Source organism: Barbatula barbatula (assembly GCF_947034865.1).
Source record: "Barbatula barbatula genome assembly, chromosome: 6".
Taxonomy (NCBI): domain Eukaryota; kingdom Metazoa; phylum Chordata; class Actinopteri; order Cypriniformes; family Nemacheilidae; genus Barbatula; species Barbatula barbatula.
Window position 1 is genome coordinate 25,427,375 of NC_136765.1, and position 12,772 is coordinate 25,440,146.

General features: G+C 43.5%; 1 protein-coding gene across 1 annotated transcript in view; it reads left to right on the plus strand.

Annotated features, from left to right (window-relative positions):
- LOC306895840 (ryanodine receptor 3) overlaps positions 1 to 12,337 on the plus strand; it is a gene marked incomplete at its 5' end in the record, with an annotated part of 41,496 nt that extends 29,159 nt beyond the window's left edge. The window contains 17 exons of the mRNA XM_079459380.1: positions 108 to 189; positions 1,669 to 2,981; positions 3,053 to 3,111; positions 3,194 to 3,368; positions 3,462 to 3,548; positions 7,385 to 7,573; positions 7,889 to 8,019; positions 8,095 to 8,137; positions 8,245 to 8,372; positions 8,489 to 8,549; positions 8,622 to 8,768; positions 10,186 to 10,320; positions 10,402 to 10,558; positions 10,643 to 10,707; positions 10,778 to 10,878; positions 11,044 to 11,095; positions 11,511 to 12,337. Coding sequence (XP_079315506.1) covers positions 108 to 189; positions 1,669 to 2,981; positions 3,053 to 3,111; positions 3,194 to 3,368; positions 3,462 to 3,548; positions 7,385 to 7,573; positions 7,889 to 8,019; positions 8,095 to 8,137; positions 8,245 to 8,372; positions 8,489 to 8,549; positions 8,622 to 8,768; positions 10,186 to 10,320; positions 10,402 to 10,558; positions 10,643 to 10,707; positions 10,778 to 10,878; positions 11,044 to 11,095; positions 11,511 to 11,606 — 3,021 coding nt within the window. The 3' untranslated portion in view covers positions 11,607 to 12,337. The remainder of the gene's footprint in view (positions 1 to 107; positions 190 to 1,668; positions 2,982 to 3,052; positions 3,112 to 3,193; positions 3,369 to 3,461; positions 3,549 to 7,384; positions 7,574 to 7,888; positions 8,020 to 8,094; positions 8,138 to 8,244; positions 8,373 to 8,488; positions 8,550 to 8,621; positions 8,769 to 10,185; positions 10,321 to 10,401; positions 10,559 to 10,642; positions 10,708 to 10,777; positions 10,879 to 11,043; positions 11,096 to 11,510) is intronic.
- Between the last annotated feature and the right edge of the window lie 435 nt (positions 12,338 to 12,772).

Sequence of the window (12,772 nt, forward strand, 5' to 3'; positions counted from 1 at the left end):
AGCGTGTCCTGTGGTTTAATGGATCATGTTTGATTTAGCTGATGAAAGCTGCTCTCAGAGCTTCAGACCTTTAATCTTCCTCATCTTCATCATTGTTTCTCTGTCAGGACTCCAGTCAGATCGAGCTGTTGAAGGAGCTGTTGGATCTTCAGAAGGATATGATTGTCATGATGTTGTCACTGCTGGAAGGTTCACACTGCATTAAGAATATTACTAAATGTGCATTACCTGATGTTGAGAATTGAACCGCCATATCCTTAAATCAAACTTAAGAGTTCTTCAAAGAAAAATATCATCCAACAATTTAAATTAATCATCATTTGGGCTCTAAAATACTCAAACATCCATTATTAAATATATCCAAAGAACACTAATCAAACAATACTTAAGTGTTTACTCACTATAGTTAATATTACGGAATACTGTAGTATACATTAAGGAAGTGTGAAAATTACTTTAGTACTATATAGTATTTACTAGGGGTGTGACGAGACACTTATCCCACAAGACTGAGTTCACGAGAACGAGACGAGATTTTTATACTTTTTTAAAGAAATCCTCAATGATGAATGAATTCGTCTCTTCTTCAAAAAATTGCCTAAAATATATGCATTTTAATGACAAATTAAACTACGCAGAAATAAACCATCTGTAAGCACTGCAAAATGTTTTGTCACAAACTCAATTATGCTTTGTTTTATTAACAGGTGCAGTTTTTAATAAAGAGCTGTGGTTTTTCTCTTTTCTCGATTTTGCATAGTGCTCATGTTAACAGCGATGACGATCATATCACAACTTCAATCCTCCTTCCTCCACTGACTGAACCCTCATAGCAACTACATAAACACATCATGTTTTACGCTTACCTTGCACATGTGTAAGAGATGATCATCTGTTTCTGAAGAGGTTTGCCGAATGTTGATACCGTCCGTCTAGTGCGTGTCTACATAGAGAACCAGTGGGAAAATCACATTGTCTTTATGAATGGCCGGGCCGGTCACTGTAGCTCACAGCCTGCACATACTTTGTGCAGTTATTAGCGTGTTCTGTAGAGTAATGAAAACAGGTCGCAACTAAATATATTTAGGGTCGCAGAAGTTAAATATAGGGAGCATATGCCACTAAAATGGTCCCAACTTCGAGCCCAGCACTCCATGATGCCAATTGCGTGAGGATATTGTGTTCTTGCGAGACCAATCAGAGCCACGAGATCTAGTCACACCTCTAGTATTTAATACAGTTTATCTGTTCACTATTGTTATTATTACAGAATATTGTAGTACACGTTAAAGTGTGATACTGCAGTACTTTACAGCATATTACAATTAACTAGAGGTAACTATTGTAAATGTTGAAGTACTGTATACTAACTACAGTTTATCAGTACACTATAGCTATTGTTACAGAATACTTAAGTATACATTAAAGTGTGATAATTACTAAAGTACTCTACTGCATACTATAATTTACTACAGGTCGCTGTAGCAAATGTTAAAGTAAACTGCAGTACCATACTTAATTATACAGAACATAATAGTACACATTAACAAAGCGTAGTCATTATTAAAGTATACTACAGTTTACTATAGTAAATATTCTTGTATTTGTTCGAGTTGGATGTTGGCTTTTTTCATATTTGGGTGCAATACTCCTTTGCTTCTCTCACAGGTAATGTAGTGAATGGGACTATCGGTAAACAGATGGTGGACACTCTCGTGGAATCCTCCAGCAACGTGGAGATGATTCTGAAGTTCTTCGACATGTTCCTCAAGCTGAAAGATTTGACCACCTCCGACAGCTTCAAAGAGCACGACCCGGACCGTAAAGGAGTCATCTCCAAGAAAGAGTTTCAGAAGTCCATGGAGAGTCAGAAGCAATACTCGCAGTCCGAGATCGATTTCCTGCTTTCCTGCGCCGAGGCCGATGAGAACGACATGTTCAACTACGAGGAGTTTGTGGAGCGCTTCCACGAACCGGCCAAGGACATCGGCTTCAACATGGCGGTTCTGCTCACCAACCTATCGGAGCACATGCCCCACGACGCCCGTCTCGCCACCTTCCTGAACCTGGCCGAAAGCGTCCTGAACTACTTTGAGCCCTTTCTGGGCCGCATCGAGATCATAGGCGGAGCAAAGAGAATCGAGAGGGTTTACTTCGACATCAGCGAGTCCAGCAGAACTCAGTGGGAAAAACCGCAGGTCAAGGAGTCCAAGCGACAGTTCATCTTCGATGTCGTCAACGAGGGCGGAGAATCAGAGAAGATGGAGCTGTTCGTCAACTTCTGCGAGGACACCATCTTCGAGATGCAGCTGGCGTCTCTGATCTCCGAGCCGGACGCTGCGGAGAGGCCGGAGGAGGACGATGATGATGACGCACAGAGCGTGACTGAGAATCAAGAGGAGGAAGACGACGCGGCGTTGGAGTCGTCCTCGGCGTTCACTCTGGCCTGCGTCTCCATGAGTAAGAGTCTGTCAAACCTCAGACAGATGCTCTCCCTGAAAAGCGTGAGACGACAGTACCGAAAACTGAGGAAGATGAGCGTGAAGGAGATGATACGAGGCTTCTTCCGCTTCTTCTGGACGATCTTCGTCGGCACGTTCCGCTTTCTCTACAATCTGGTGTGGGGTTTCTTCCACATCCTCTGGTCCACCCTGTTCGGAGGAGGTCTGGTGGAAGGAGCCAAGAACATGAAGGTGACGGATATTCTGGGGAACATGCCCGATCCCACGCAATTCGGGATCCACGGCGACGTTCTGGAGATGGAGAAGCTGGAGTACTGTGACGCGTCTCAGGTGTCCGAGCTCAGGTGCGAGGCGGCCGGTGAGCGGGTGGAAATGGACCTGATGTCAGAACTGATGAACGTTCAGCCCAGGAGAGAGGCAGGCAAACACGGGATGGAGCCCGGACTGGGAGACGTGTCTGAGGTGGTCGGGGTGGACACTCCTTCGTTGGCCAGCGCTGTTCACCAGAAGAAAGCTCAGGTCGATGTCAACCCGCGTATCAAATCAAATTCAGCCGTTGTTCATTGTTGAAATGTTTTTGTTGTTTGCAGGAAGCTGAGAGTAAACATGAGGCAGAGTCTGAAACCAAATCAGAGTCCGAGAAGGCCGAGTGAGTTCTCTTGTGATGTTTTTGTTGTGTGTGTATGTGAGTCCTGTGCTGTAACTGTGATGTGGTGTGTTTATGTGATCAGTGTTGAAGACCGAGAGAAGACAGACCAGGACAGGAGAGATGAACCCGTGTCAGGGCCGGCAGCAGATGAAGAAAGGAAGCCTGTGAAGAATAGACGTGGACAGAAGAAAGAAGCGCCTGACGCCTGCATGGCTTCATTTCTAGCCGGTCTGGACGTCTATCAGACTAAAATGCTGGTGAGTGCAGATGCTGCATGTGTTCAGAACGAGGTGTTTTATGTGCTTAAAAAGGTCAAATGTAATGTGAGATGTGTTTGTGTGTTTTTGCAGAATTATCTGGCTAGAAACTTTTACAACCTGCGTTTTCTGGCTCTGTTTGTGGCTTTTGCCATCAACTTCATTCTGCTCTTCTACAAGGTGACTCAACATTACTTTCTGTGTGTGTGTTTGTGTCTCTGTGTGTGTTTGTGGGCCTGTGTGTGTATTCACCTGTGTGTGTGTGTGTTTGTGTGCACTTATGTGTGTGTTTGTGTCTCTGTGTGTGTGTGTGTGTTTGTGGGCCTGTGTGTGTATGCACCTGTGTGTGTGTTTGTGTGCACTTATGTGTGTGTTTGTGTCTCTGTGTGTGTGTGTGTGTGTTTGTGGGCCTGTGTGTGCATGCCCTGTGTGCGTGTTTGTGTGCACTTATGTGTGTGTTTGTGTCTCTGTGTGTGTGTGTTTGTGGGCCTGTGTGTGTGTGTGTTTGTGTCTGTGTGTGTGTGTGTGTGTGTTTGTGGGCCTCTGTGTGTGTGTGTGTGTGTGTGTTTGTGGGCCTGTGTGTGTATGCCCTGTGTGCGTGTTTGTGTGCACTTATGTGTGTGTTTGTGTCTCTGTGTGTGTGTGTTTGTGGGCCTGTGTGTGTATGCACCTGTGCGTGTGTTTGTGGGCCTGTGTGTGTGTTTGTGTCTCTGTGTGTGTGTGTGTGTGTGTGTGTGTTTGTGGGCCTGTGTGTGTATGCCCTGTGTGCGTGTTTGTGTGCACTTATGTGTGTGTTTGTGTCTCTGTGTGTGTGTGTTTGTGGGCCTGTGTGTGTATGCACCTGTGCGTGTGTTTGTGGGCCTGTGTGTGTGTTTGTGTCTCTGTGTGTGTGTGTGTGTGTGTGTTTGTGGGCCTGTGTGTGTATGCCCTGTGTGCGTGTTTGTGTGCACTTATGTGTGTGTTTGTGTCTCTGTGTGTGTGTGTTTGTGGGCCTGTGTGTGTATGCACCTGTGCGTGTGTTTGTGGGCCTGTGTGTGTGTTTGTGTGCACTTGTGTGTGTGTGTGTGTGTGTGTGTTTGTGGGCCTGTGTGTGTATGCACCTGTGCGTGTGTTTGTGGGCCTGTGTGTGTGTTTGTGTGCACTTGTGTGTGTGTGTGTGTGTGTGTGTTTGTGGGCCTGTGTGTTTGTGGGCCTGTGTGTGTATGCACCTGTGTGCGTGTTTGTGTGCACTTATGTGTGTGTTTGTGTCTCTGTGTGTGTGTGTGTTTGTGGGCCTGTGTGTGTATGCACCTGTGTGTGTGTTTGTGTGCACCTGTGTGTTTGTGTGCGCACCTTTGTGCGTGTATTTGTGTTCATCTATGTCTGTGTGTGTGGGTGTGTGTGTGTGTGTGTGTTTGTGGGCCTGTGTGTGTATGCACTTATGTGTGTGTTTGTGTCTCTGTGTATGTGTATGTGTGTGTTTGTGGGCCTGTGTGTGTGTGTTTGTGTGCGCACCTTTGTGCGTGTATTTGTGTTCATCTATGTGTGTGTTTGTGTCTCTGTGTGTGTGTGTGTGTTTGTGGGCCTGTGTGTGTATGCACCTGTGTGTGTGTTTGTGGGCCTGTGTGTGTATGCACCTGTGTGCGTGTTTGTGTGCACTTATGTGTGTGTTTGTGTCTGTGTGTGTGTGTTTGTGGGCCTGTGTTTGTGTGCGCACCTTTGTGCGTGTATTTGTGTTCATCTATGTGTGTGTGTTTGTGGCTCTGTGTGTGTGTGTGTGTTTGTGGGCCTGTGTGTGTATGCACTTATGTGTGTGTTTGTGTCTCTGTGTATGTGTGTGTTTGTGGGCCTGTGTGTGTTTGTGTGCGCACCTTTGTGCGTGTATTTGTGTTCATCTATGTGTGTGTTTGTGTCTCTGTGTGTTTGTGGGCCTGTGTGTGTATGCACCTGTGTGTGTGTTTGTGTGCACCTTTGTGTTTGTGTGTTTGTGTTCATCTATGTGTGTGTTTGTGTCTCTGTGTGTGTGTGTGTTTGTGGGCCTGTGTGTGTATGCAACTGTGTGTGTGTTTGTGTGCACCTTTGTGTTTGTGTGTTTGTGTGCGCACCTTTGTGCGTGTATTTGTGTTCATCTATGTGTGTGTTTGTGTCTCTGTGTGTGTGTGTGTTTGTGGGCCTGTGTGTGTATGCACCTGTGTGTGTGTTTGTGTGCACCTTTGTGTTTGTGTGTTTGTGTGCGCACCTTTGTGCGTGTATTTGTGTTCATCTATGTGTGTGTTTGTGTCTCTGTGTGTGTGTGTGTTTGTGGGCCTGTGTGTGTATGCACCTGTGTGTGTGTGTTTGTGTGCACCTTTGTGTTTGTGTGTTTGTGTGCGCACCTTTGTGCGTGTATTTGTGTTCATCTATGTGTGTGTTTGTGTCTCTGTGTGTGTGTGTGTGTGTGTTTGTGGGCCTGTGTGTGTATGCACCTGTGTGTGTGTGTTTGTGTGCACCTTTGTGTTTGTGTGTTTGTGTGCGCACCTTTGTGCGTGTATTTGTGTTCATCTATGTGTGTGTTTGTGTCTCTGTGTGTGTGTGTGTGTGTTTGTGGGCCTGTGTGTGTATGCACCTGTGTGTGTGTTTGTGTGCACCTTTGTGCGTGTATTTGTGTTCATCTATGCGTGTGTTTGTGTCTCTGTGTGTGTGTGTGTGTGTGTGTTTGTGGGCCTGTGTGTGTATGCATCTGTGTGTGTGTTTGTGTGCACCTTTGTGTTTGTGTGTTTGTGTGCGCACCTTTGTGCGTGTATTTGTGTTCATCTATGTGTGTGTTTGTGTCTCTGTGTGTGTGTGTGTTTGTGGGCCTGTGTGTGTATGCACCTGTGTGTGTGTTTGTGTGCACCTTTGTGTTTGTGTGTTTGTGTGCGCACCTTTGTGCGTGTATTTGTGTTCATCTATGTGTGTGTTTGTGTCTCTGTGTGTGTGTGTGTTTGTGGGCCTGTGTGTGTATGCACCTGTGTGTGTGTGTTTGTGTGCACCTTTGTGTTTGTGTGTTTGTGTGCGCACCTTTGTGCGTGTATTTGTGTTCATCTATGTGTGTGTTTGTGTCTCTGTGTGTGTGTGTGTGTGTGTTTGTGGGCCTGTGTGTGTATGCACCTGTGTGTGTGTGTTTGTGTGCACCTTTGTGTTTGTGTGTTTGTGTGCGCACCTTTGTGCGTGTATTTGTGTTCATCTATGTGTGTGTTTGTGTCTCTGTGTGTGTGTGTGTGTGTTTGTGGGCCTGTGTGTGTATGCACCTGTGTGTGTGTTTGTGTGCACCTTTGTGCGTGTATTTGTGTTCATCTATGCGTGTGTTTGTGTCTCTGTGTGTGTGTGTGTGTGTGTGTTTGTGGGCCTGTGTGTGTATGCATCTGTGTGTGTGTTTGTGTGCACCTTTGTGTTTGTGTGTTTGTGTGCGCACCTTTGTGCGTGTATTTGTGTTCATCTATGTGTGTGTTTGTGTCTCTGTGTGTGTGTGTGTGTTTGTGGGCCTGTGTGTGTGTGTGTGTTTGTGGGCCTGTGTGTGCGTTTGTGTCTCTGTGTGTGTGTTTGTGTGTGTGTGTGTGTGTGTGCGCACCTGTGTGTTTGTGTCCCGTGTGTGTTTGTGTGCACCTGTGTGTGTGTGTGTGTGTGTGTGTTTGTGAGTGTGTTTGTGTCCCTGTGTGTGTGTGTGTGTGGGTGTGTGTGTGTGTGTGTGTGTGCGTGAGTGTGCGCGTGTGTGTGTGTACCTATGTGTGTGTTTGTGTGCACCTGTGTGTGTGTGTGTTTGTGTGCACTTGTGTGTTTGTGTCCCTGTGTGTCTACACCTGTGCAAGAGTGGCTGTGTGTGTGTGACTGTATTTGTGCTCCTGTGTGTAGGTTTGTATTCCTGTGCCTGTACTTATGTATTTATGTGTGTGCACCTGTGTGTATGTCTTTGCGTCGTGTGTTGTGGTCTTATGTGTTTGTGACCGAGCATCTCCACAGTAGGATGCACCTATACTGTACAGTAAAGAAGTCGTTGTGTCTATTGAATGTGTGTGTAGGTGACAGGCGAGGACTCTGATGATGTGGATCCGTGGGTTCGGCGGGGTGGTGGTGATGATGATGAAGGTGTTGTGGAGTATTTTGTTCTTCAGGAGAGCAGTGGCTATATGGCTCCGACTCTCCGCTTCCTTGCTGTCATGCACACGCTCATCTCCTCTCTCTGTGTGCTGGGATATTATTATCTGAAGGTGTTCACTTGATCATCACATAGCAACACAAATATAGTCAACACAGATACATGTAATGTGCATCGTAACGCCAGTAATGAACGTCTCTCTTGTCAAGTTTACATCATATCAAAGCAGCTGTACGGGAAAAACTGTTAAACAATCATGAATACATTTGAAAACAGCCCTAATATATCATATAAAAGAATGTACAAGTAAAGTAAAACAAGTGTACACAAACACATACACACACAGGCATTATATACTGTTAGTAATACTGTAAAGTACAAAACACGTTATTACTATTATTCATTCGGTAATTTTCATGCTTTTCAGGTTCCGTTGGTGGTCTTTAAGCGTGAGAAGGAGATTGCACGTAAGCTGGAGTTTGATGGGCTGTACATCACTGAACAGCCGTCTGATGATGATATAAAAGGACAGTGGGACAGACTCGTCATTAACACACCGTGAGTCTGAAGAATTCAACTAAGAAAAGACATGTCTGTTGTGTTAAAGAGTTCTGATGTTATTCTGTTGTACAGTTCTTTCCCCAACAACTACTGGGACAAATTCGTGAAACGCAAGGCAAGTGAGAATTTTACAGAGACTAAATATTAAACGTGTTAAAGAACGTAAAGAATAAAGTGTTGTGGTAAATCTGCTGGTTTGATGGCGTTGTGTGACTCCTGCAGGTGATAAATAAGTACGGAGATCTGTACGGTGCCGAGCGGATCGCAGAACTGTTGGGTATGGATAAAAGCGCTCTGGATTTTAATCCCACGGAAGACGCGGTTATGAAAGACGCCTCGCTGCTGTCCTGGTCTGAAAATCCCTCATCCTTTTTCATCTATCGTCTCTTTTAATCCGATTACTGTCGTTCATGTTTTTGAATGTTCATCTGATCTGTAGATGCATTTTGATATCTTGTTCGTTCAGGTTAAGCTCCGTTGACACAAAGTATCACGTGTGGAAGATGGGCGTGGTCTTCACAGATAATGTAAGTGCTTTCTGTATGAACAGCAGATGCGCCATGAACTCCTGTGACCTCCTCTTGTTTTTTCTTCTCCAGTCTTTTCTGTATCTGGTCTGGTACACCACTATGTCTGTACTGGGACACTATAATAACTTCTTCTTCGCCGCTCATCTGTTGGACATCGCCATGGGCTTTAAGACCCTGCGGACCATCCTTTCATCAGTGACACACAACGGCAAACAGGTTCATCAAACACAATCATGTTTGCTGATTCATGAAGTGTCTGTGCTTCATAGTTACAGTTGACATTCATAGTCATTTCCAAGACACTTTTATTCATAGCAACGCGCTGCATTTGCGTATTTCTTTCAACATGTAGAATCTACTTGGCCCCAACATCTGGTTAACGTTGTAGATCTTTTATTTGAAAAATTGAATAATCCTCAGGGCAGTGTTGTAGTCTCGAGACTCGGTCTTGTACTCGGACTCGAGACCATATTTTAATGGTCACGTCTTGTCCTTGACTCTGTCTTGACTCGTACTCTAAAACATGTCAGGAATCACACTTATTCTTGAATCCCTTCCAAAATATTTAATGTTGTGCATTTTTACCGTGTTACTATTTCTTTCTTGTGCGCATGACTTGGCCCCGCCCCACGTCATTGAACGTATGAAACGTTTGACGACATTGAAAAGACTAAAAGTTAAAACTGTTTCTATATCTTTTTGTGACGTCTTTTTAATGTCTGATATTGATGTCCAGTGGAAAACTGTTTAAATTAACTGTTAAATAAAATTTCACGGCCAAACTAAAGCAAACACTGACCACAATACTGGTGTTTTTTCTGAGTACAAAACTAATATTGATTTAATGGTTGCTTGCTATTTTACTGCATTCAAATCATTCAACTCCATTCCATGTGTAAACTGAAACTAGTCTGATAGACTGCAGATTTTAACCAGTTTATACTTTGTTCAGAGGTCCTCTTTACGTCAATATCAGAAATTCGTCATAAAAGACGTAAAACAACTTTCACTTTTGGCCCATAAAGGGACGTCTTTTCAATGTCGTCAAATAAATAGAAAGTCGCTTTTGGATATCTTTACTCGGGTGGAAGTCAATTGTAATGAAACTACGTTTACACCACTTTGTGGTCTTTTTACCCTCAACTAAGAATATTATTAATCTAATAACAGTCTTAAGTAAATACTTGTACTTGTTATAATAATGTGGTATATATGAAGAGTTTGGTTTCCAAAATAAGATAACTCCAATTAAATCTTTTTCAAAATCATGTTTTATTGTGTTTTATTATGTTAGTTAACAGTATTTTTTTCTTAAATCAAAACAAACCAACTGCAGTTTGATTGAAATTAATTGGAATGCACAATGAAAAACAGTTTTTAACATTTGATCTCATCAAAAGTGATCTCATTTTGGAAATAAACTCTTCATTTAACGTACTCTAAGAGCTTGGTTTTGGTTTTATTGTTTCCACCAACCATTTGACATATTCTTGAAGACCCAACCTTGGACCTGGTCTTGACTCGGATTCGAATGAGCTGGTCTCTACTACAAACTGAATCCAGATGAAAATCATTTAGAAAACATCCAGAGTTTTGTAAAGCAATGACATACAGCTATCTCTCTTTTTTTTAGTTGGTGTTGACGGTCGGTCTGCTGGCTGTGGTCGTCTATCTCTACACCGTCGTGGCTTTCAACTTTTTCCGCAAGTTCTACAACAAGAGTTCAGATGAGGACGAGCCTGATATGAAGTGTGATGATATGATGACTGTGAGTGTCGAGTCTTTTTCTCTTACCAGTAAAGGCGATTTGTTTTTCATTTCCATCTCCATCTCTTTCTCTCTTTTTCAGTGTTACCTGTTTCACATGTACGTTGGTGTCCGTGCTGGTGGTGGTATTGGAGATGAAATCGAGGACCCAGCGGGAGACCCGTACGAACTCTACCGCATTCTGTTTGACATCACGTTTTTTTTCTTTGTGATTGTTATACTGCTGGCTATCATACAAGGTACCGCCATCACACCGCTAGAGTCATCGTTGTTCCTCCATCGTGTGTATCATCATGACACCTGTGATGTTTGTGTGGATGCAGGTTTGATCATCGATGCGTTCGGAGAGTTGAGAGATCAGCAGGAGCAGGTCAAAGAAGACATGGAGGTATGGGAGATTAACTGTACGTTTCACTGTCAGTACATGTCACTTAAGAGTTGGTTTACTCTCTCCACAGACTAAATGTTTCATCTGTGGGATCGGTAACGATTATTTCGACACGACGCCGCATGGCTTTGAGACTCACACGTTGCAGGAACACAATCTTGCCAACTACCTGTAAGTACTGCGATGATAAGAGATTGGATTTTGTTTTGTGCCCCTTTTGTTCAAATTCTCTGTAGTTTGCTATGAAGAATTCTGACTCGTTCACAGACGTTCCTATGATGTGAAGATTTTTCAATTTAGAATTTTGAAGTTGTCCTTTTCTCTTTGGTCTTTCAGATTTTTCTTGATGTACCTGATCAACAAGGACGAGACCGAACACACCGGTCAGGTATGTCGTCCCGGAATCACAGATGAGATCTCTTTAATATCTCTGTTGTTTCATCGAGACATCAATGAGATTAAGTAGAGAGCGAATGTAAACTTGCATCTCAGTTATTTCTCCTGAGAGTCAGAAATCTGACGAATTCAAAAGAGACGTCGACAATGTGTCAAACTGAGCTCAGATTTGTCACGTCTGCAATCAAAAGTCAATATTACAAACATTTCTCATCACATTTACAATAATCCAGATTATTTGACCTATATCTACAGTACATAAATCTACTTTCATTTTACACCTCCAGACTCTCCACGTCTTTACACAATTACACTCTTGTTTGTTTCTGGTTGTATTTCTCCTGAGCAGTTTTAGGAGAAACATCTTAGACTAAATGAAATGCAATGGACTCTTTCTGTGTCCGCAGGAGTCGTACGTGTGGAAGATGTATCAGGAGAGATGTTGGGATTTCTTTCCTGCCGGGGATTGTTTCCGTAAGCAGTATGAAGATCAGCTGGGCTAGACGGTATCCAGAAACAATCCGTCCAACCCGATCTTTGACCTGAACCCGTTTCCTTACCATGACACAACAGCACACGCCGGAACAACGTTACCTCGAAATAAAAAGACAGCCGTGCCAATCTAGTGGAAGCTCCTTCACATCTCTCCGGACATTTTCTTTGGTTCGTTTTTGGTGAGAAAAACAAACTCAAACAACTGGTTGCCTTCTTTAACCCATTGCACAACGTCTCTCACGCAAAACTCTCGGTCCTGTGGGGTTATCGATCAACTTCTCCGCCGTATATGCACAAGAAAAACTTCTTCGGTATTTGGAGAGCATGATGCCAAAAGCGCCGGATCGGATGACATTTAATTCAGATTTTCTTTAAACTGCTTGCTGATGTGAGTTTAGAAAGGGGTTGGTTGGTCTTGCTGTTATTTGCCTAATAAAAACCTTCTCAAAGTGCCTTACGTCCATAACATCTGAGCTATGCAAGATCTGCTGTTCCTCTCCGATGTCGTGCCGCGGTAAACGTGTCTGGTTTCGTGACCTCTGGACCGGTGTTTGAACTGGAGATTTGTAGCGTCGGCTGGGGTTTGTGGGTTGTTGTTGTTGTCGTTCCGTCCTGTGATTTTAATGACAAAGAAGGTAAGATGCTGTCGTTTGCCTGTTTGTATGTAGTAGCTTTGCTGAATTGTGCATTTCTTTTGAAGGACGAATAAAGAAATCGATGCAATAATTCACTCCTGTTGAAACAAGTGTTCATTTTTACATCACTACATATCATGTTTGCATTTGAATCTGAGATTTTAAAATCTGTATATTGTTTATCTCTAAACATATCTTCATAATGTAGCGTGTTAAACACATCCATCTCCTCAGACATGGTTGGTGCCATTCATGAACTTTGAGTCTTCTCTTAATGTGCTCAAATCCTGTCCTCTTCACACACAGATGCTTTGATTTTCTTTAATTAAATCTCAACACACCTCTGGCTTCTTGTGACCTTTTAGCGTTGGTCAGAAATAAAGAAATAAACATGCAGTTCTTTTCCGCACTCAGACGTCTGTGGATCAAAGATGGACAGGCGTGCCCTGAGAGAAAGCTTTGAAGACAGTTATCCATCAATGTGTGTGTTTGACATTGCTTTCTGTCTCAGAGTGCTCATAGTTGGCCGTCAATTTGTC